At 34.1% G+C, this 23,798-nt stretch overlaps 2 protein-coding genes across 3 annotated transcripts in view; one reads left to right on the top strand and one right to left on the bottom strand.

Annotated features, from left to right (window-relative positions):
* Nucleotides 1–5,901, bottom strand: LOC123315712 (acidic mammalian chitinase-like). Its single transcript, XM_044901544.1, has 7 exons — nucleotides 5,747–5,901; nucleotides 3,416–3,586; nucleotides 3,149–3,360; nucleotides 1,668–1,789; nucleotides 749–1,058; nucleotides 391–510; nucleotides 1–220 (listed from the first exon to the last, which is right to left on the bottom strand). The coding sequence occupies exons 1-7, from the start codon at nucleotides 5,811–5,813 to the stop codon at nucleotides 83–85; spliced, it is 1,140 nt and encodes a 379-aa protein (XP_044757479.1). The 5' UTR covers nucleotides 5,814–5,901; the 3' UTR covers nucleotides 1–82.
* A 2,812-nt stretch (nucleotides 5,902–8,713) lies between these two features.
* Nucleotides 8,714–23,798, top strand: part of LOC123315270 (endochitinase A) — a 55,715-nt gene continuing 40,630 nt past the window's right edge. Inside the window, exons 1-2 of one of the 2 annotated variants that reach the window (XM_044900910.1) lie at nucleotides 8,714–8,834; nucleotides 8,917–9,076. In XM_044900910.1, the coding sequence (XP_044756845.1) occupies nucleotides 9,019–9,076 (58 nt within the window). In that variant the 5' untranslated portion in view covers nucleotides 8,714–8,834; nucleotides 8,917–9,018. The remainder of the gene's footprint in view (nucleotides 8,835–8,916; nucleotides 9,077–23,798) is intronic. The other variant, XM_044900911.1, reaches the window with a different exon arrangement.

Here is a 23,798-nt window from a genome sequence, read left to right on the forward strand (position 1 = left end):
TCAAAAGTCAGTTATTTATTCAACAAATTTTAATTTCGTTTGTTTACTAACATCGGTAAAATCATAGGTATATAGTGTTTAGTTAGGAACCGTTTTTCATGACTTTGTTGATTGAATTCAATAGGGGCCATTTTCCATTTCCGCAGTTTCCGTGAGCATCATCAGTTTCTACAGACCACATCATCAGTCCGAAAAGGTTATTATCTTTCACATATTGTGCCTGGAAAAAAGTTTCAATCTATTGAAATCAAGTTCGGAAAAATAGGTCAATCATTTGAAAACGTGAAATTGGGAGAGGATATGAAAGAAGTTTCTCTCCAGAGAAGTAGCCACATTTTCTTAATTCTGTGAGAAAGGCACTTATTAATCCAAACTCATCAAATTACCAACCTTTAATGCAACAGATCTTTCGTCATCGTATCCTACCCATAAATCACCTTCATATAAGTAAGGAACTTTTTGATCATCGTCCCAGACAACAGTAGCCTTTTTCATGTGGAAATCACAAAGCTAAAACAAAATAGAAAGTGAATGTTAAAAAAGTAATTCGAAGTTATATTCATATTTTGAGAAAAATATGTTCTATGCATCCTTAAGATGATAATTCATTGATGATGAAGATTAAGCTTTTAGCTCACACAACGCAACAAAAGTTTTCCAGCAGAGGAGGTCAAAACGACGACTATAATCCAACATTTTATATTGAGATCAAACGTTTTTCTTTGACTTTGGTGAACGTTCGCTGTACCTCATTATATCCTAGAGTTCCAATATTATCAGTGTACGGTCCGGGATTATTTGCAGTCTTAACAGGTGCCATCAAACCGTGATTGTTCGGGTCTTCGAGTATCATGGCTTTTCCGTAAAAACCACAACCCATGACCACCTTTTCTCTCTGCGCTCCATACTCGATCCAGTGGACCATGCTGGAATTCGCGTTCAAATTATCCCTTTGCCATTCTCCTTCCAATGGGGTTGAGTATAAAGGGGAGTTCTGACCAGTTTGGTAGTAAGGACTGTGGAAGTCGTACGACATCACATTTATGATATCCAAGTATCTGCAAAGAATATAACGTTATTATGTATAATAAATGTATGTTATTATGTATATTCGAAAAGATAATGCCTAAAGGCAATAGATATAATAAACTGATTTAATTCAGATGCATACCACCGCCGATATTAAGCTCATCAAGTGTTACGATCTGAATTTGCCATCGTCAGGGCCCTAAATGGAGTGAATCAGAGGAAATATGGGACACGTCAAAGATTATAGCTAACTCTATAATCTTTGGGATCCATTGTCTTCGTCTGGGTTTCTATCTGGAGGGGATTGAATCGAATATCGTTTCATACTGGGTGTTACTGGATAGTAATCAGTAGCGCGTGCCAGTATTGAATACGAGTCTATCAATTCCAAACGTTTTTCCATCGAAGAAAAAGCCATGTTGCTTTGATGAGGTCAAACGAGACCGGAACCATGGTCAGCATCTGCGTTTTTCGGTGGAGTGTACTCCATTTAGGGCCCTGACGATTGGCTAGTTCAATTCAGATCGTAACACTTGACGATATTTATAAGAGCGGGTGGTATGCATCTGAATTAAATCAGTTTATAATGTATAATGATTATGTGGAATAAATATAAATGATTCGAATTTTGGACATACTTGGTCATGTTGGCTACGTCATAAGGCGCATTGAAAGGAAGCTGGTCGACTGCGGCAGTCAATAGTAATCCGTGAGGTTCCAACCTTTCCTTCAGATGTTTCAGTAAGGTGATGAATGTTTCCTTGAAAAATTTGTGTCATAACGTGATAGATACACCTAATAGGCGAACAGTATTGAAATATGTCAACTCTAGAATCTTAAAAAACAATTTGCAGATGGAAAGTTCAATTCAAACTCCCCAAACTTCAAACTAAAAGGAGTTGTGTGTGATATCTAATTTGAAAGGGATTTTTAGTTTCTGTTCGAATTGACTGCAAATATCCACTGCAAATGGAGTCAATAACTCTAATTCATATAGGTTACCATTTGAATTCAGTAAATTGTTGTCAGTTAGGGTTGATAAGAATGCCATCAATAGATCAATAGAATTGGCACATAGACAAACTCCTTAATAATTCATGAAAATGTGCGTAGTTTCAAATAAAAAAAAATATGTTCGAGCATTTTCTATAAAGCAGTAAATATCGGACATGTGATTTAGTATGAAAACAACGACAACTCTTCTATAAACTCATAATTCATCAAATCATGACTTTAAATGAGGGGTACCGCAAAAGTTGGTATAAATAATTCAATTACTAATCAGCATTCAGAAGGTTTCCATTGAGAATGAGTTAGAAATAAAATTCTGAGATGCCAGAAGAACCAGTGATGATTTGTGCATAAAGTAGCAATTGTCATAATTTCTATATAATAAGTAAATGGAATGTATTTTATATTACATATTAAATTAAAATCGACATTAGATATCTCTTTTATCCTATTTAAAGTAGATTTTAGGATGTAAGTTGCAGAATGGCGTATGCGTCGGTGATAAATTTTACAAGTAGGGGTAGATTTTATTTGATATTTTATGATATTTCAATCCATCCAATTCGGAATTCTATTTTCCTTAAAAAGTCTTTTCTTTTTGGCGAAGTTACTGAATGCATCACACAGCTAGTTAAATTGGCATATTTATTGTTTGTTTTAGTTTTTACTATCCCTCAGCTATGATTGTATGTGCTGATGACCTCAGTGGTGCAAGTTGCGTATTTTATGTAGGTACATATCGTATTTTCGAGTTTGATGAAAGAAACCAATTAGCAAAGCAACAGCAAAGAAGATGATCAAAAACATGATTGAAGCGTTGGTAACAAATATATCAGCTTTAAGGCTTTAACTATGTTTATAGCATTCACTGAGTGTATGAGTATACACTCATTGAAATTCATTTGACTAAATTGAGAAAAATCGAGGAATCAGTTGAATTTAACACCATTTTTCATAATTTCAAACTCAGTACGTTCGAAATACTTTTTCGGAGTATTTAGTATTAGTAGCAATCGATTATTTTGAAGACATCTATGGCTCAATATTGATTCAAATAATGATATTCCGGTGAAAAATCAAATTTATGATAAAAAATCATGTAATTTACATTTTTATTCGGATATTCCCAGTCTACGTCGATTCCATCGTAGTTGTATTCTTTACAGAAGTCGATAGCGCTCTGAGCCATATTCTCCAACTTGGTTGGATCATCAGCGATCAATCCAATATCGCCAGTGTTATCTGCGGCACCGCCGATGCTGAAAATGGTCTTCAAATTGGGATTGATCTTTTTCAAGTCGCTAAGGGCTCTGAGATTGCCTGAAGAATGTACAGAACGTTGATGATGTTCCTACACCGAATTGAATTTGCTCACCTTCCTCAATGTCCAGAGTATAGTTTGCAATTTTCATTGTTCCATTCTCATGCAATCCCAGGAAGGCGTAAAAGATATGCGTACATAATTTCGCTGGAATATCCCTGGCATAGATGCTTCCATTACCTGGACGACTTGCTCCCCACGAGCCATAGTAACACAAGACATTATCTGAAAAAAATAAAAATACGTAGTATTTTCAGATTTTCCACTTTGAATTATCACCGGTTGTTTCAATTCATTTCAGTCGACTGAATTAAAATCTTCATTTCAGTATTTGATCCGAAGTAAAGGTACTCATTTATCTCTAAATTATTCTACAAAATCGGTGTGTATTCTTTTGATAAACTGTATTTTTATTATTATTAATTGACGAACTGTTACATCAACTACATACTTTATTACCGGTATTATTATTCGGGTGACTTGGGACATACCCCCTTGCAGATTTCTTTGTTTCTTACCATTTATGAAGGGACAAACATATAAGATTGTGTAGCGTCTTTTCGGTTAGTTTAACAATTAATTCCTGTTGAGTTTGCCGTGACCAGAGCGTTTGATTTGAGAGGAAAAATTAACTAATTCAGTAGAGTAAAAGTGCGTTTTTTTATGACCCTTATACTTCCTAGTGTCCTGTACCTGTGTTTCACTTTGTGCATGTGTTATTTTTTTTTTCTGAATACTTGGGATATTGTGATATTTGATATGTCATGGAACAAGGTTGTTTACAAATCAAACGGCAACATGGATCTCATTCATTTATTTTGTTGTTTCATATCTTCATCGGTATTTATTATATTTACTATAGAAAAAATGCTCGAAAATGTAAATTCGTATTTTAGATAACACAACTTATGCATAATCATATGATTTACAAGAAGTATTGTTGAGATTTTTTGAATGGCAACACTAACTTTTCTGAGCCTGAGATGAATAAAAATTTTGTTGCTAAAGATGATTTGGTCACTGGTAATTTTTTCACAACTCCTCTTTCATCATGTGGATAGAATGGTAAATCTTGTAGAATTAGAATTATCTTATGTATTTTGAGGTCAGGGATTCAGGGATATACATTTTAGGAGTGATTGATGTTTTTAAGAGTTATTGGAAACAATTTATTTTCATAATTATTGTATTTTTAATTAAAGATAGATAGTTTGTCAATTACCACCCTACGTTAAAAACCTTTTTTCGATAACACTTCATAAAAATATCAATCTCCCCTAAAGTGTCTATTACTGAATGACTGAAATTCGAATTCCAAAGCTCAACAATGACAAAATACAATTACATCCCCGTATTTGAAAAGGGTTTATAAAAACTATCTATGATCAAATCTTCTATAGATTTTTGACATGAAAGTTGACCTTTTTTTCAAGAAAAAGTAAATACCGAAGATATGAATTAGATGCGTTACTTTTTACTTTCTCTGTCTGTATCAAGAAATGTCGAAATGTGTCTTACAATTGGTCCCTGTATTACGCAAAAACTACTGAACCGATACTGATCAGACTTTATGTTTGAAGTCTATGAGGAGATAGGAGAGTGGTGCATATTTTATTTCGCCATATTTGAAAATAGTCCAAATCAAATGTTCGTTATATGTACCTACCTACGTAATATTTATGAAGTTGCTAATTTCGGTAACTAATGGTTATGTTTGAATAAATTTTTGTTACATAGACAGTGTTAAATTCATATGTGCTGAAGTATCCATTCCAAGGTTGTTCGAATCGCTAGCCTTTTTATTGAAATCGCCGTAATTGTTTCATATTATAACAATATGGTATTTAAAAATTTCCCCTAACAGTAAATTTCTGCAAACATGGTTATAGTAAATTTCTGAAATCAAATTTTTCATAGCGAAATTACTGTTCATTCTACAAGGAAGAACATTAAGATTGATTACCAACAACCAGCCATGACGAATATAAAAGTTTTGCACTTAAATTTCGAATTATTTCTGTGATTTGGATATGCACATATTTCCGGTATAGTTTTCTATTCTCTAGTCACAACTGCTCTATTTCCACATTGAAAAATTAAGACACTTATTCATTTTTATCGTAACAGTTAAACATAAATCGTTTTTTGTTAATATTTGGTTTTTCCGTTTATTTTCAATGTATTTGAAAAAAAGAAGATAGATATATTTCTGCTTTGGAAACAGAAAGTCAATAAAAGACCTTCTTTTTGAATCGATTGCATTACTACATTTCCTTTCCATAATTGATATTTTGCATAAATATTTCGCAACATTTCAAACATATTTATTCACATACAATATTAGTTGTTTTATTCGGCAATCAATGCAGAAATTGGGATACTTACTTCCTGCATCTACGCTTTGAAGACAAAGTACCAAAGCGATGGATAGAATACTAAGTTTTAGAATCATATCGAAAGAGTGCACTAGATTGGAGGTTCTCACTTCACAAAACGAGAGCAAATTAAATGTAAAGTGGATTCACGCTTAGGTATTATTATCTATTGATAATATTGATCATTATCTTCAAACTATCGGATTCAATTGTGCACTTGAAGGGAGTCAACGTCCAGTTATAATTATAAAAATATTCCATGTTTTTGGAAAACCCATAAAATTTTGTTCAAAAAGTTAATTTGATATTCTAATAGGTACATTGATAACTGAAAAATGATGGATCATCTATGAGGTGATGACTCATTCAATTCAACTTATTTGATCTTTGAATCCTGAAAATCTACGTATTATCTCGTCAACCTTCTTCAAGGAATGCATTAAAAAGTCAAAAAGGAAAATCTATGTGATTTCAGATGAATTTTATTTTAGGTCCTTTAGTTTGCATAAAAAGTGTAGCACTTTTCTACACTCGATTTTAGTATTCGTTTGCTGATTTAATTTACAGCAGTGTAGAGGAGGTGTAGTTTATCTATTTTTCCTTTTGACTATGTGTAGATGAACTACACTTCCCCTGGATTGGTGTAAATCAAATCGAGTGTAGAAAACTGCTACATTTTTTACGCAAATGAAAGGACCTTTTAAAAATGAAAAATTTTCTATAGGTAAATCAATGAGGAAAGTGTGCTTGATGACGTTTGGTTATAATTTTATGAGTTCCATTCTTGAATTGCGTCAGAGCACATTCAAAACGTTCTACAGCTTTGTTAAAATAGAACTGTGAGTGGAGCTAGATTGAACCTTATGCCAACCTGAGAAATAATGAGAAAAATCTTATTTGCTTACAATAGCATCATATATCACTAGACCCCCTGGCCTAGCCTAACAGAATTAAGAGATTTTCAGCATTTTACAAAAGATATTAATATTGTTGTATTTCAACATATGTACTTCTTAAGAATTATGTGAGGATTGGCTGCCAATTGCTTTTCTTTTTGTTTGACTCGTGAAAAATGGTGGTTTATAAACGAGGCAATATTTATTCATTGATTAACTTATTTATTCATAACACATTCCAATATGAATTGGCGTACTTCCAAAAAGTTATTCAAATATTTCAAACCACCTCGAATATAACGAATCAAAAGAGTAAAAATACAGTAATAAATCAAAAAATGTAGAGAAACGAAGAAGACCGTTGATTAAAGTGCAATTTGGGACTTCATTGCCTCATAGTTTCCGACTTTGTTGTCTTCGTCTTGAAGATTGCTTCATTTTTGATGCTTTGTTTATAGACTCCTTAATACTCTGTATTGTGGTGCTCTTTATGGAAGGCTCATCCCTAGAAGTTTGGTGCTTTCAGTTTTCCTTCACAGTTCCTGTGCATCATACTGCAAGATTTCAAAAGTGTTTCACCTATAATGCGGTAAAATTCCTCAACAGTGTGGACAGCGATGCTTTCAATCTGACCTATTCACAGTTCAAGCGTCGAATGAGGGATTCTCACTCAAGTGTTTAATTCGTTTACACCGTTTTTTGTTGTTTTTTTTTCTTCTTTTTTCGTATTTATGTATTCAAGTACCATTTTTGTGGTTGCAATTTTTGATTGTTTATTTAGCTGTCACTCCTTCCAAGGAAATTTTGTTATGTATTATTGATTCATTTTTTTGTTGTTAAGTGTGTAATCTCTGGAAATAATAACCAAACGGGGTTGACTGTAAGAGTAGTCTAACGACTTAACTCCGCCTCGGCTTGGTTCCTATAATATCTCATATGTTCATGTGTCTTTGTACACTTTCCAGGTGAAAATAAAGTCGATTTATTATTATTATTATTACAAATATGTGCGTTTCCTTAGTCCGGTTTCTAAGCAAAAAAAATTGTGAACCTTTAGGCAAGGCGCAAATAGAAATGCGGGTTGGTGAGGTGACACAGGGTGACATAGCGTGAGTTTTTGTAAAACATAGAAAGGAACAAGACCTCGCAAATAAAGCGTGATGGTGACTTGACTCAGATACTACTTGCAGCGCAGGAAAAAGCTGCGTCACCTCACCAACCTGCGTTTCTATTTGCTCCTAGCCTAAATATTAGGTCAAAAGTTTATCAATTAATGTTTGAACACTGAATCCTTTTAAGTTATACAAGACTGTATTACCATGACCTTCGCCTAGATGAAAAAGCTGCAACTAAATAACATGTAGCATTACTATTAAACTTACCACTTACCTTCATCTGAAGTAGCTGTTGTGGCAGTGAAACAGTTGAAGTTCAAAAGTCATCCTAATGAAAATCCTGTACTTAATTACTTAATTCTTCAGTTCAATAATAGATTTTCAACAAGATTCGGCCATATCAACTCAGTTTAACCCTTGGTCGGATTTGTCATTCATATTCAGCGTCAGTTTCTTGAGGAGGGATTATTGCATCTAACAAGAACTTACTGTTGTTCACAATAATGCTGGCAGAGTCTTAACGAACAAGTCCGGTCTTCCAAGTGATGATTAAATTGTCTCCAGGTACTCCAGGAAAGCTTCAGGCGCCTTATGGTGCGAATTCACCCCTCCCAGATATAAAGTGTTTACTATTCGTTGAAAAAAGATAGAGAATCCCAATACTTGTGACTATTATCGTATAGCGTACAGCAGGATGTAACTTTGGCAAGTTGAACAGCATACACGAAGTTGAAAGAAGGTCTTCCTCTGACTCCAGGTGGTATTTCCCTTAAACACTTCCAAAGAATTCCTTCGAAAACGATTCTCACCTTGTGCGAAGCTCAGGCTTCCGGAACTGCATCGGCTTGGTGAAATCCTGCTATTCCTGCTCATATTTTCGTATGTAAATAACGCCACGCAGCTTCGGCAAAAGCGAATGGCCTCGCCTCTTGCAATACTTGGCACTCCGCAGTCGCAGTGATACAAAACTTCTTGCAGTAACCTATTGCTATTCCTCCATTCCGCTTCGCATTCACTCGACATCCGAGCGTGCCACCTTCTGCACGGAGTTACCTTGACGTTTTGCCGCGGACTTCAATCAGTACAGGTAGTTACTTTCTCTCTTCGTCTTGATCAAAACGCATACCAGCTCATAAGAAATGTTAATGGATTCGATTATCACTTTTTAGAAGAGCTGTCAAGGAAATGAACTAAACTCTTACTTTCAGTGGAGGATCGCTATGATATTACTGTTTGGTGTTTCTGTTAAGTGATGTGTTATTCTTTGTGCGATGTTCTTCCAGAGGATTCTTATTTACCTAGTAGCATGCATGCTGGATTTTTCTCAAGGTAAGTTGGTTTGTTATCTTTTCGACGAAGTGGTCCAACTTAATTGCAAGATATCTCTTTTTGCGTAACTCCCTCAGCAATAGCAAAGTTTGTTAATAGGGTGAAAAGGTGTAGTAACCGTTAATTGTTAGATTGTCACGTAAATCTGTAGGTTTTACAGCCGCGCAATCTTGAATTGGCGATTAACACATACTAAACGAGCAGTTACAAAGATGTATGAGAAGAACCCTGAGGCTCTAGCCAGCATCTGGTGCATAAAATTCTTTTACAGAAGTTGCTAAATCCTCCATAAAGGCCAAGTGATGTACTGAAGATCAAGCGATTGGTAAAATACCAATGGGTTCTTCATTGTCTGCGTTACTATTACACAATACTCAATGAATGGTCTTGATTTATTTGGGAATTATTTCAACGTCTAATTCGATATGCACTTGTAATGAAACGAGTGACGAAACTTGTCACGGTTGAACGATAAATATGAAATTCCCCTTTATTTTTATAGAGGGTTGTGTAAAGATTTAGTTATGGAACTAGAGGAACTATTTTCACGTCCGCATGTACGTGACAGACGCTTTGAACGATTTGAGATCTGGAAAATTTATACAACATGATGAATTCTTTTGAACTCCTAGAACTGAGTAGGATTGTATAGGATGGGCAGAATTCGATAGGATTGAATGGAAGCTCTGTAGAGGACCTAGGTTTTAAATAGATTTTAGACCTCGATTTTCAAAAGATAATGGCCAAATCTGCATATTCCTATCTCTTGTTTTCAAGTTATAGGTAAGTGAAAATTTATTTTTCGGCTCTTTAAATTGGCGACTCTATCTTTTTGAATGTTAGTGATATCGAAAAATGAATGTTTTGTATTCTACACTCCAATTTAAAGGTTGAATTCAGTGGCGTAATCAGAAGTTTTTCTCAGTTCAAAAATAAAAAAAGTGGACTGAAAAAAACTTCGACTACTCCACTGAATTCAACATAAAAAGTGACTGTGAAAAGTTACATTTGTTTCTCGAAGTTACTAAGATTTTACGAGACAGAGACACCAATTTAAATAGCCGAAAAATGAGTTTTCAGTTTTAACTTGAAAACAAGAGAAGATAGAGGCAGGCGGTTTTGTCCATTATGCATCTTTTGAAAATCGAGATTGAAAATGTGACATATATTATGTACCTACAGGGTGGGCAAAATTCGTTGTCTACTGAGGTGATCTCGAGAACTCTAAAAGCTACAAGGAAACGGATGACAAATTTTCGAGCTCTTTTTCAGAGAAACAAAGAATGATGAAAACCGTAGCCTCCTATGATTCTTCGTTTTTGAGTTATTAGCAAAAAATTAGATTTTGACGATTTCGAAAAGTTCTCATAACTTTTTTGTCTTTGAAGTTACAGATCTGAAACTTGAAGCTTCTTAGGCACTTATGTAGAATCTATGGACAAAACATTTTTTTCAATTCAAAAACAACAAATTCAAAAAAAGTTTGCCTTTAAAAAACGAAAGTTCTCCTAATGATTCGAAATGAAAAAATATTTTGAGCTCGTCGGTGGATTCTACGTGAAAAAGTGCCTGTAGAAGGTCCAAGTTGCAGATCTGTAACTTCAAAGACAAAAAAGTTATGAGAACGAAATCGTCAAAATCTCATTTTTTGCTTATAACCCAAAAACGAAAAATCCTAGGAGGCTACGGTTTTCACCATTCATTGTTTCTCTGAAAAAAGCTCGGAAATGTGTCATCCATTTTCTTCTAGCTTTTGTGGTTCTCGAGATCGCCTCAGTACACAACGAATTTTGACCAATCTGTATTTCTTCGAGCTGCAGGATGAATTTCTGGCGTGATACAAATGAGCTCATTTTTGAATAGAAATAAACAAAACGTAATATATTGATATAAATGCAATATTTATTAGACTCATTTTTTTCTACCCAATTATACCAATTATAACTGATTTGTACTTTCCTCAAGTTAACAAGCTGCCTAAGGTGGGTTCAACCATTTATTTATTGTTATTGGTAAAGAGTATTAAAGTATTCTCTTCCTGAATGTTAGGTAAAAAATCGTGCTAATATCGCCCGTTTTAAAAGATTATAACTCGCAACTATTCAGGAAATGTTTGTCTGCAACTAAACGATCATTCATCGCAGACAATTATTTATTTCATTTTTATTTAGATTCGTTTCCTCACTAATGAAGGAAATATTAAACTGCGCAGAAAGTGAAAAATATCAAAATGCTCTCTTGAAGCCAATTAGAACAGAACCTTGAAAAATAAGTACAAATAAACTAAAAAATAATAGGTAAATGGAATTGATATTTCATACAAATAAACAAAGTAAAATATGAACTCAGAATGAATCAATCAAAAACAACTTCTTTTTCGATGATCGAATCAAAAGAATAGAATGCTCCTCTGAAAAATTGAAAAAGATCGCTTTTCGACAAGAAAATAAACAAGTCAAACAAAAGTTGTCCCGTTTCTTTTTTACTTTTTTTCTCATAGGTACATTTGAGTTTATGTAAAGAAGAAATGTCATTGTCTAAAGCATATTTGATCATGTATATTAGCAGTTTTCAAATTTACAATGAGCTATAAAAATAAAAGTTGCAGATCTTTTGTTTTTATTATCCTTTTATTTCATTTTGTGTGTTGTCCATGTTTATCTCGTTTTGATGTATTTGGTGATTTATTTTATTTTATTTGCTGTAAAAACTCGTCGTTACATACTAATCTTCATTTTGGGAGCCTTAACATTCCGAAGTACTTTTAATATTTCTTTTTTGATTCAGTCCGAATAAATAAAATAAAAACTATACTTTCATACATTCTTATAGAGTTCGGAAATTTCTCTTCATTGGATCTAACTCTCAAATTTTCAACACCTCGCATTCCGATGCTTCAAAAGCGTTCGTGCATTTTGTTCAAAAACAATGTGTTAATGTCGAAAATATCAATTCACAAATTTTCAATATTTCCAATATCATTTCATCCAGAGTATTTAGGCTCAACTAATTGGGATATTGTTGTGCTTCTCGACGAAATTTTGGTGAAACTCAATTAAAAAAACGGCATGACGAAATATTGTTCAAGAAATCGCTTGAAATTTCCCAGAGTTTGCCGAGCGACCAGATATGAGTTGTTAACTTTCTGACATGGCAAATCCGATACCGAGTCCTTACAAGCTACCGTAGAAAATACTTTCATAATCTTAGATGAATTTAATAAAACTTCCTTGGTGTAATGAGCTGATATTCCATTCCTAACCCTCAGGTCGGATTTCAGCAGCCAAGAAATTAAATTTAAAATTTTCATAATTTAATCGTGTCTTCAAGAAGTGAAATATTAGACTATGAAAATGCGAACAAACGGCTTCCTGGATACCTATTGAATATACATGAATGCAAAATTTTCGAACAAACACAAAGTATGATTAAATTTGTATAGTACCGAGCAGAATATTTCATGTGATCTGTGCGCAGAGCTTTGAAGATAAGAGAAAATTAATTTTTGAACACGGATATATTTCACCTTCTCATATCATTTTTGTAGATTGGAATCAGTGCAAAATAGCGTGTGCCCCTTAAATTTATTCTGCAATCTAATGTGTGGAGTTAAATAAGCGATTTTGAAGAAACTATTGAATGAACTTCTCCATTGTCTTGTTTGCAGTTGATCGGATAATTGAATAGCTGATTGATGGCTCTATATTGATTTGAATTTAATCGATAGTTATAATAAGAAAATCAAAATATTATCAATATTTATTGATAATGAACCTCATGCGAAGCTTTGTCAAATACAGTGCGAGTCCTAACTTGAAATAAATTCAGGAATTCAAAAACAGTTTTTTTGATTTTACATAAGCTCTGACAGATTGATCAGTACCGTATAGATTCGGGTGACTTGGGAAGATTTTGAAATTCAACTTGTCATATTACAAAAACGGTGGCCTATTTTCATGTGAGAAAGAGGTTCAAATATGCTAAATGACTCAGACTATTGATTAGGATGTATACCATGCTTCAGAATTCGGATCGGATATAATTTTTAAAAAGAATAAAATATACTTGTCCCAAGTCACCCACCGAGTTGGAAGGCTTGGGACACAAGTTAAAATACATTGATTTCTCAACTATCAAATGAAATAGGTGACTTGGGACGGTGTATAGTTTTGAAAAATTTGAATTTGTGGTTATGTAGTTGAAATTCGGTAAGGAAATTGAATGAAAAACCCATATTACAGCGAAAGTAAATATATTGCAACTCAAATGTAAAAAAACTAAACAAAACAAGGGAACTTTGATTTCTTTCATTCTTTGGTGATTTCTTTGTATGAATAACGTAAATAATAATATCCTGCGAAAATCGGCATATTTCCTGCTACCAATGCGCCGCTTGTATCTATTCGGCATTGTCCCAAGTCACCCTATGAAACAACAAAATAAATGAATGAGATCACTGTTGCCGTTTGATTTGTAAACAACCTCGTTTCATGACATATCTAATATCCTTCGTATCCAGAAAAGAAAATTACACATGCATACAGTGAAACACGAGTAAACACTAGAAAGTATAAGGACCATGAAAAAACGCGCTTTTACTCTCCTGAATTCGTTAATTTTTCCTGTCAATTCAAACGCTTTGGTCACTGCAAACTCAACTGGAATTAATGGTTAAACTAACCAAAAAGACGCTACTTAATTTTATAAGTTTGTCCCTTCACTCATAAATGGTGAGAAACGAAGAAATCTGCAAGGGGGTTAATTGTCCCAAGTTACAGGGCTGTCCCAAGTCACCCGAATCTACCGGTATTTTAAATTGAGTTCTTTTGGATTGAAGATAATATCACGGAAGAAAATTCATTCGTTCCTCATTTGAATGGAAATATCAAAACTTTATTTTCCTCTCGAATTTTCGTTGAGAAACTTGAAACGGAAATAAAAACAAGAAACTTCAGCTGTCGCGCGGTTTCCATCAGCGAATCCATCACTAGACTGAACAGAATAACCTCATTTTATCAAAGTTTTCGATGAGTTCGCAGATTACATGAGAATATCTCCATATCTGGCAAATGTCAGGATCCCAGAACAGAAAATATCTCCTTGAATGAAGCAGCTTATTAATGGTACAAAGTTCTTGAGACAAAAAGGGATTTCCACTGGTTGATTTATGTCAGTTGGAGAAATGGGTTCTATTAGTAGGGACACCCTCATTTGATTATAATGAGAAGCCATCCGCAATTGGTTATGCTCTCTATGAATCGTTTCGATACGCGTTTTCTAGGTGTTATGATTTGGGCATAATTAAGTTGGCATGCTATTCAATCTAAGATAGAACAAAGTGAAGCAGAGCAGATTGACGAGTTTCAAAATTTTGTACTCAAGTTTTGAAAACGATATCGCTAAAAACTGCATACCCTAAGCATAGCCCTTCCCCACCTACCTACAACTACCAAAGCCCGAGCATTGACGCTTCGTAGTATCCTTGTGTAGTTATGATTCCCTTTGCATTTTTCCTTTTTTGTCAGTGCTGAAATAAGATAGATGCTGTTGCATTCTACCTCCTCGTTGAAATTTGTATAAGGAAATCTCATCACTAATAATAATAAAGGAATTCAAAAGAAGAATGAACACAAAGAAATTCAAATTATTATCATGTTTCATAAATATTAACACTGTTACGGTTTCAAATAAAATTCTGGATGTGATTTCATAATGCAATGAATTCAAGATGAAAATTCAACTCGTCTTCTCCAATAAACAGATCTCGACACAATTAATGGGATAAAATTACTGAAAATACATGAATGTTTGGGTAAATCAATTTCGATAGGCGTGAAAAAGAAATTGTATCTATTGATGTGAATAACTGTTTTTGTTTAATTACAAGTACAAAAATTAATCATGGATCATTGGTTTCCAATGGGATAAAGTATTTATAGTTGAGAGAATGTTGCGGGCACTCCCTTCATACCGCAAATCAATGTGATACCTATAATGCTATATTTAAATGGCAGATTGTTCCAGTAAACAGAGTTTCTATAATTTCACACCTATGTGATTGTTCTCAAGAATATAATGTTTGAATTTGATGTTTCCTTGTGAAAATTTGTGTATAGGAGTTTCTCCTCAGAAAGAGATGTTTTTTCTACTTCAAGAATATATCCCCATCCTCATAACAATAGAGGTATTTGTATTGGAGAAATAATTCCAACTGCAACAGCCCGCGTTTGTTCATTTCAGGATACTTTTCCTTAATATCTATCGATAACAAGTATAGAAGACCCAAATATTCATGAAAACTCTAATTATTAAAATGTACAAAATCATTACACATCAACAGCATGTTATTTGACTAGATAATTCACAACAAAAAATATTTTCTCATGTATGAACCCTTGAACCACAGCTGGAAAAATTAAATCTCAATGGGATTAATAAAGCATTGTTTCTTGGAGAATATGCGATGCAATAAATAATTTTAAAAAATTTCAGAAATATTTTTTTGTATCGAATGTTTTCAAAATATTTTTGTCATCCAATATCATAAATTGCTTTCGTTCGTTTCATCAATATCTTCTGTTTTTGATAATGGGTAAAACATAATTAATTCGACCAAATATTGACAGTTGGCATTCAATTCGAATGATTTCTTGAAAAAATTTAAAAAATCTATTGAAAAATAGCTCTAAAGTCGATTCGTATGAGAAGAATCGTTAATGTTTTGCAGCACTATTAAGCAATATCCCTTGCTAATATGACCACACCGGTCATAAATTTTTGTGATGTCAAATTATAGTTTAGTCATGTAGCCTTAAACCAATTGGTCATATTATATTTACAAAATGTTGTGAACTGTCACTGAAATTCAATGGAAATCTATTGCATTTCATGGGAACTGCTCTATCGTGTAACATCTGGAAGGTCAGCGTGGCTATTGTTAATTAATTCCGTTTAACAATTGTTACTCATTCGGTACTACACCTACAATTTCTAAAGAAGCTATCTATTTGATATGTGCTTCCCATGTACTCTTGTGAAAGATAAAGTGAAACACTCAAGAAATATTCGAAATTGAGCAACATTTTACCTTGTTGTTTATCGAATTCAGTTGTAAATTCACAATGCCATGTGAATTTCAGTGTTGGATTAAATATCTGTGGAAAGGCGAGAATTTTTAGAGAATGAATCAAAAATGAAGGTTACTGGAATTCCTCCCAATTAAAAACTGGTGAATCACCTATATCACATTGAACTTCGGAGATCCTCCTTTTCTTATTTCGTTCATTTCTTAATTTAATTTTTTATTTCATGTTACCCACAATGAATTTTTGCAGAGTACTTCATATAAATGTTCAAAGTGAAACAAATTATTGAAAATATGATTTTGAAAAAAGATATTTGCCATGAAATGTTTGACCTCGTGTTTGACAATAATTTAAAAAATACAACGTTTCTGCATATGTTTAGGTTTGCTTTTCTACCCTTTTCTTCGAGTTCATCATTCATAATGGATGACATTTAGTAGGGTGTTATTACATATGTAGATCAAAAAACACCATATGAAAATAAGATAAGGATTCTGAAAATTGAGAAATAAGAAAAAATATAAAATAAAAGGATGTATTGAAATCTAGTTAGCTTAGACCAGTTCCATGGATAAAAAAAATATTGCGTTACCATATCAACGAACAATAACTTATTAGAAGTGTCAGTGTGAATTTTGTCAAAAAAATAAACCAGAGTTACGCAATAAATAAAAATAAAGAAGATGTCAACCGGAATTATGAAAATCGAAAAATTGGAGTATCGAGCCATCATCAAGAACCTGTATTTAAAAGGGTTAAGAGGTAAGCAGATTCACGAAGATATGCTTAATACCCTTGGTGATCAATGTTCTTCGTATGCGACCGTGAAAAATTGGACTGCAAGCTTCAAAAGAGGTAAATTTTCCATGATGACCGATCGGGAAGGCAATTTTCTGTGTCAGTCCCCGAAAATATCGATGCAGTTCATGACATGATTTTATCAGACCGTCGAATTGGGCTAATCATATAGTTCACGACAATTTGGACATGAGAAAAATTGCTACAAAATGGATCCCCAAATGCTTGAATGTTGACCTAAAGCGTGCAAGGGCAGAAGCATCGCGTTCGATCTGTGCTCGATTTGAAAACGATGTTAACTTTTTAAACCGAATTTTTACTATGGATGAAACTTGGGTACATTTCTACTATCCAGAAACAAAGCAACAATCGATGGAATGGCGACACTCTGGTTCTCCAAGACCTAAGATATTTCGTGACCGAAAATCTGCTGGCCAAGTTCTTGCTTCAGTTTTTTGGGATTGCCATGGGGTAATCATGATTGATTTTTTGGATAAGGGTAGAACAATAACCGGAGATTACTATTCGACATTACTGACCACTCTACGGGAAAAAATTAACGAGAAAAGACGCGGAAAGCTATCCAAAGGTTTTAGGGTTTGAATTACTTGAACACCCCCCTTATTCACCAGATTTGGCTCCATCCGACTATCATCTCTTTCCTCAACTGAAAAAAAGTTTAAAAGGTCGTAAATTTTCTTCCAACGAGGAGATAATAAAAGCTGTGGAGGTCTGGTTTGCAGAGCAAGAAGATTTATTTATTTATTACATTTATTTTGAAAGGTCTATATAGAGACGTTCCAGGTTCGCTGTAATAAATGTATCCAATAAAGAGGAGAATATGTTGAGAATTAAAAAATCTTGACATTGAAATTATGTTTGGTTCTATAGTGGGCTAAGAATTTTTCAATAATATCCTCGTAATTTAAAAATTTATGAAGGCACAAGTATTCATATTCCATGTATATCTCCTATCTGGCGGATTATGCAAACCCATTAATATCTGACAATTATCCATAGATTTCAAGCAGATTTCTTGTTGATTTCTTGGAAAAATGTGGCAACGCTGAGGGAATAATTCTGAAACCACTGCACCGATTCGGTCGAAAGGGTAGGTACCCTAAATCGACTTTACTTTCAGACACCATTCGAAATTGATTGAAATCGAGTCCATTTCCATTTCATTTCCTTTATAAAGAGTTCGAGGCCTCCCCAATAGCGAAGAGATAAATCAAAGAAAACTAAGATTAAATTTTCTCCCTTTTTAATTAAGAAAGGAGCGGGAAATTTCTTAGGGCCAGCGCTGAATGATGCGACACAAATAGAAAAATCCATGAAGATTTCGTCGCCTCCGATGCCTTACATCTCTTTCCCCTTAAATTTTCATATTATCCCGAGTTCAAATATCCACGTAATCCAATGAAAGGACGGGGTCCGCCAACGAAAGCTTAATTCTGGGCGAATCCTTTTCCTATCTTACTTGGGCTGCTCCATCCGAACGAAAAATGGGTTTATTCGAATTTTATTCGGCAGGAATTTAATGTAATGGAGGGTATTATGGTTTTTACAATTCAGAATAATTTGGGGGATCGAATAAATTTAGTTCGTACAGGAGCAGAGAGTGCAGGGTATCCCAAATTGCTTGATTTTGGCTGTTTCTGGTACATCTGGATAAGATAGGCAAAAACGTTGAAAGGAGTCCTTCGGGCTTGATTTTCGTGAAAAGTCCCTTAGTGGAAACCGTTTCACGCTATCTTTTTTATCCTGAGGATAATAAATTTTGATATTTTGTCGATTTCGAAAATGTGCCATAACTTCTTTATTTTAGAAAATATCTGAAAACGATGAGAACTTGCTACATGCACACATCAAATTTGCAGAAAATTTGTCTATACGTTGCTTCAAATTAAAAACTTACTGGGTGCTAGTTTTTATATCGTTTAAATCAGATTGTTCTACTTGCGAATGTTCTATTGCATTTATAAAAAAAATTACGCTTTTTTGTGATAAATTAAATGGAATGTCAGTTTGTGCAGCCAATAAAATAAGAATCAGAATAAAACAAAAAAGCCCTATATTTGGGGATGATAAATCGGGATTTGCTCGAGCGTCGTGGAGACCTAGTGGATTTTGAAGATTAGAATGTAGAAAAAAAAAGGTTCTATGATATATTCACTTCCAGCTGTGGGCTCTCAAAGATGTAAAAAAGATCGTCAGGTGTACATATTCGAGCGTGTCAGGTTAAGATACTGTATATGCCCTATCGTCTCTCTGATAATAAATTCAGAGACAAATTTTTTTAATTGAACCTGAAGGAAGCTACTTTTAAAGGGACTGATAATTCCGAGGTGACGCAAGGTCACAGCGGTCCTTTGAAAATACAAAAAAAATCGTTTCTTGTACATACTTGAGAGTGTGAGATTTTCATACATATGGTTAATCTCGGTATTGCTGCCAACGTGTTGACTCATTAATCTAACACTCATCAGGGTTTTTTTTTTTAATCTGACAGTTTGAAGATGTTAACAGGGCTTTTTTTTTTAAATATCTCCCTTCCTGTACCTCTAATCGTTTCTGTATTCATTAGGAAAGCAATTTTTACTCTTTACCGTTTTCGAGTTAGAGGCGAGGAGCTTAGCCACACATGCGAAAGGCCAAGGTCAATGCAGAAACCCAGTCTAATGTACATTCATCGCCATATATCACGAAAACGTTGAAACGTAGAAAAAATTGCTTCGGACAAAATTTGTAGAAAATATTATGCCCTACAATTTTTATAATAAATGTGAAAAAAATTTGAAGCCCAGAAGAGGAGATAATTGAAGAAAACTGATTTTATTTTTGTGTCCTTTATGGCCAATTTTTATTGTTTCGGCTTGCTGAAACTGTCTGATTATATTTTTTCCGTTATTCTTGAATCATTAGCTTCAAAATAAAAAAAACCTCCCACGCTCGAGAATCTAGGTACACGTGACGTTTTGCAAGTTTGGCGCCCTCCCACACATTTTCGTCATGCTCAAATTGTCAGATGGACAGAATATATACTTTTCAATATATAATTAACCACATATATCTTAATCTGACACGCTCGAGAATGTACAATAATCGTTTTTTTTTATTTTTCTGACAGGCTGTCCTAGACAATTCCCCCTATATACAGATCCAACTTTTGGTAGAGGTGCTCTACAGGGTCCAAAGTATCTCCCCTTATATTAATCTGACGCGCTCGAGTTCATCTCGAATTTCCTTCTTGGGCTCCCCAACTACTAGTGGCAGATGGCGATTGTTAACATGATTTCTTCTTGGCTTTTTCCTGTATAATTTCTAATATGATATAAGTGTTATTTATATACCAATTATGGAGGGTACATTGTAAAAATACACATCATTTGCTTATGCCTCTTTTTGGAGTTGAAACTTCGACATCGAAGGAAATCGGGCAATAGATTGAATGTATATTTGCTCGTATTTTATGTGACCTTGTTGGCAGGAAAAATAAAATAATGAAAAATATGAAGAGGAATTAATATTTCCAGAACAATCCTCACAAATTATTCGATCACATAACGTCATTCAATCAACAGGAACGGAAATTCGAAAACCTGAAGTGTATACAGGGTTATCAAGAGAATTAGAAAGAACTGATTACAAAATGAACTAGTTCGTGACACTGGAACTGTATCATTCAGTGATCACGCAATCATGGAAAAAATTACAACTATGTAGGTATAATGGGTGTATCCTATTTGAATAAGATCATAATAGACAAAGGAAAGTGAAACCAGTTTCCCTCGAGTGCTACTCGGATTTTATACGACCTTGATATCCGAAAGAACGAATATTCAAAGAACCGGCAGACTTTAATTTGCCGCCTGACTAAGAATACGAGCAAATATTGTTAGCATCAAGAACCGCACGTGAGAATTGTCAGAAATATCCGGGCGGCCCAACCCAACATGGCAAAAAAGATTTATCGTATTCATCCTATCAGTATCTGCTACCACAAAATGGTGCCAAGATTTTAATTTCTCCAAACCAATGCAGCTATAATGAATTATGATTTTTTCCAATTTCGAAAAACCGTAGATGGAAATAACAACTCTTCTAATAAATCTGAGAATTTCATCCATCTCTTCTCAACCGTTCGGTCTTGACAAATTTTTAACTGAACCCATCAGCTTTCGAGTCGTTTATGCCTCAATAAAAGTAACCGTATAGATGGAAATGTGATAAATATTCTGAAAGAGCAACTCTTTTAGTTATACATCTGAAAATTTCATTCATTTAGGTGCAACCATTCTGTCTTGACGAATTTTTAACTGAACCCATCTTTTTCAGGATTTTTCAAGGGTCAGCTTTCGAGTCGTTTATCTCTCAAAAAAAGTAATTGTGGATGGAAATGTAATACATTTTCTGAAAGAACAACTCTTTCAGTAATGAATCTGACAATTTCATTATTCTTGGCGCAACCGTTCGGTCTTGACGAATTTTTAACTGAACCCAGCTTTTTCGACGGTCAGCTTTCGAGTCGTTTATCTCTCAATATAACTAATCGTAGATGGAAATGTGATACATATTCTGAAAGAGCAACTCTTCTAGCAATAAATCTGAGAATTTCATTCATCTAGGAGCAACCGTCCGGTCTTGACAAATTTTTAACTAATTCGAAGGTCAGCCCTCGTGCTGTTTATCTCTCAATAAAAATAACTGTAGATGGAAATGTGATAAATATTCCGAAAGATCAACTCTTTTAGTAATAATAGTAATAACTTCATCGATCTTGGTGCAACCGTTCGGTCTTGACGAATTTTTAACTGAACCCATCTTTTTCAGGATTTTTCAAGGGTCAGCTTTCGAGTCGTTTATCTCCCAAAAAAAGTAATTGTGGATGGAAATGTAATACATTTTCTGAAAGAACAACTCTTTCAGTAATAAATCTGACCATTTCATTATTCTTGGCGCAACCGTTCGGTCTTGACGAATTTTTAACTGAACCCAGCTTTTTCGACGGTCAGCTTTCGAGTCGTTTATCTCTCAATATAACTAATCGTAGATGGAAATGTGATACATATTCTGAAAGAGCAACTCTTCTAGCAATAAATCTGAGAATTTCATTCATCTAGGAGCAACCGTCCGGTCTTGACAAATTTTTAACTAATTTGAAGGTCAGCCCTCGTGCTGTTTATCTCTCAATAAAAATAACTGTAGATGGAAATGTGATAAATATTCCGAAAGATCAACTCTTTTAGTAATAATAGTAATAACTTCATCGATCTTGGTGCAACCGTTCGGTCTTGACGAATTTTTAACTGAACCCATCTTTTTCAGGATTTTTCGAAGGTCAGCTTTCGAGTCGTTTATCTCTAAATAAAAGTATTCGTAGATGGAAATGTGATACATATTCTGAAAGAGCAACACTTCCAGTAATAAATCTAAGAATTTCATCCATCTCGGCGCAACCGTATGGTCTTAACAAATTTTTAACTGAACCCATCTTTTTCAGGATTTTTCGAAGGTCAGGTTTCGAGTCGTTCATCTCTCAATAAAAGTAACCGTAGATGGAAATGTGATACATATTCTGAAAGAGCAACTCTTTCAGTAATAAATCTGAGAATTTCATCGATCTTGACGAATTTTACATAGTTGAAACTAAGGTGCGACATCTGGAAATCATACTTTTTTTTTTCAAAAGAAGGTCTACGAATGTTGCTTCCTTATAGGATATTTTTCGGTTTACGAGCAGATTGTTTAATTAATTTTCATCCAAATAAACGAAAGTTTCCTTATACCCCAGATGAGGCAGGCTTAATTTCTAATAAATTTAATGACTGTTGAAACAACTCACCGCACAAACTCATGAGATTCTCCCCACACAGCTGGACCCATTCAACTAGCTATCCTCCCTCCAAACTGAGCTGTCCTTTAGTGCAGATTGTGCTATTCTACATGGCAGGGAGTTTATCTCTCTACTAGAGCCCCCAGCCTATCCTTTATCAAAGGAATTACGGAGTTTGTAAACTGGAAAATAGTTTTCGGTATTTCGTCAGGGGCGTATCGTCAAATCATCGTTGCGGAAATCCAAGAAATACGGGTCGACAAACGTTTGTTAAGCGTTTACCCTCTTTACGCGGAAATGATTTTAAACCTGATGTTTCGTTGTTTTATAATATCATCTTGATGATAACCACATTCAAATATGAATCAGATTTGAAGTACTTATTTTTTTTCAAAAATTATCACGAAAAATATGTATCACGTTAAGATCTACGATGGTTTTTCTGCGAGATGTGTGTGTCGAAAATTGTCCTTCGAAAAGTCCCAAAAAAGATGGAGTCAGTTCAAAATTCATCAAGACCTAACGGTTGCACCGAGGTCCATGAAATTTCGAGATTCATTACTAGAAGAGTTATCTTTGGGAACTTGAGAGAAATATCTTTTCGAATATCGAAAAATGATAGGTATTATTTCCGGTGTGGATTTCTTTCCAACATATAGCTTATATACAATAATAAAGATTTACCTATTTTATATCAACAAACGCCTTACAGAATTTCAAACATAAAACTATGCCCCCTCAAATCACTCCTTGAATCGCCACCGGCTGAAATATATTCTGCAAATTTCTTACAGTTCATAAAATCTAGAGAAAAGAACTCATCTTGTGTTTGAATGTTACGTATTGCATGTTTGTGGATCTACTTAGACTTACTCTTGTAATTTTTGTAATTTCCAAGTAGACTGATAGTTAAAATCAGATTACAAAACTTAATCATGAAAAATTGGTGTACCACTTGAGTAGAAATATTCTAGGTACATATTTATTAGCATATATACAGGAG

Source organism: Coccinella septempunctata, chromosome 6 (genome assembly GCF_907165205.1).
Source record: "Coccinella septempunctata chromosome 6, icCocSept1.1, whole genome shotgun sequence".
Taxonomy (NCBI): Eukaryota; Metazoa; Arthropoda; class Insecta; order Coleoptera; family Coccinellidae; genus Coccinella; species Coccinella septempunctata.

Excerpts from the sequence above, each read along its gene's own strand:
- LOC123315712 (XM_044901544.1), bottom strand. The coding sequence starts at position 5,813 with ATGATTCTAAAACTTAGTATTCTATCCATCGCTTTGGTACTTTGTCTT. Across the intron at positions 1,059-1,667 it reads GACGTAGCCAACATGACCAA|ATACTTGGATATCATAAATG; the intron begins GTATGTCCAAAA and ends TATTCTTTGCAG. Across the intron at positions 221-390 it reads AAAGATCTGTTGCATTAAAG|GCACAATATGTGAAAGATAA; the intron begins GTTGGTAATTTG and ends ACTTTTTTCCAG.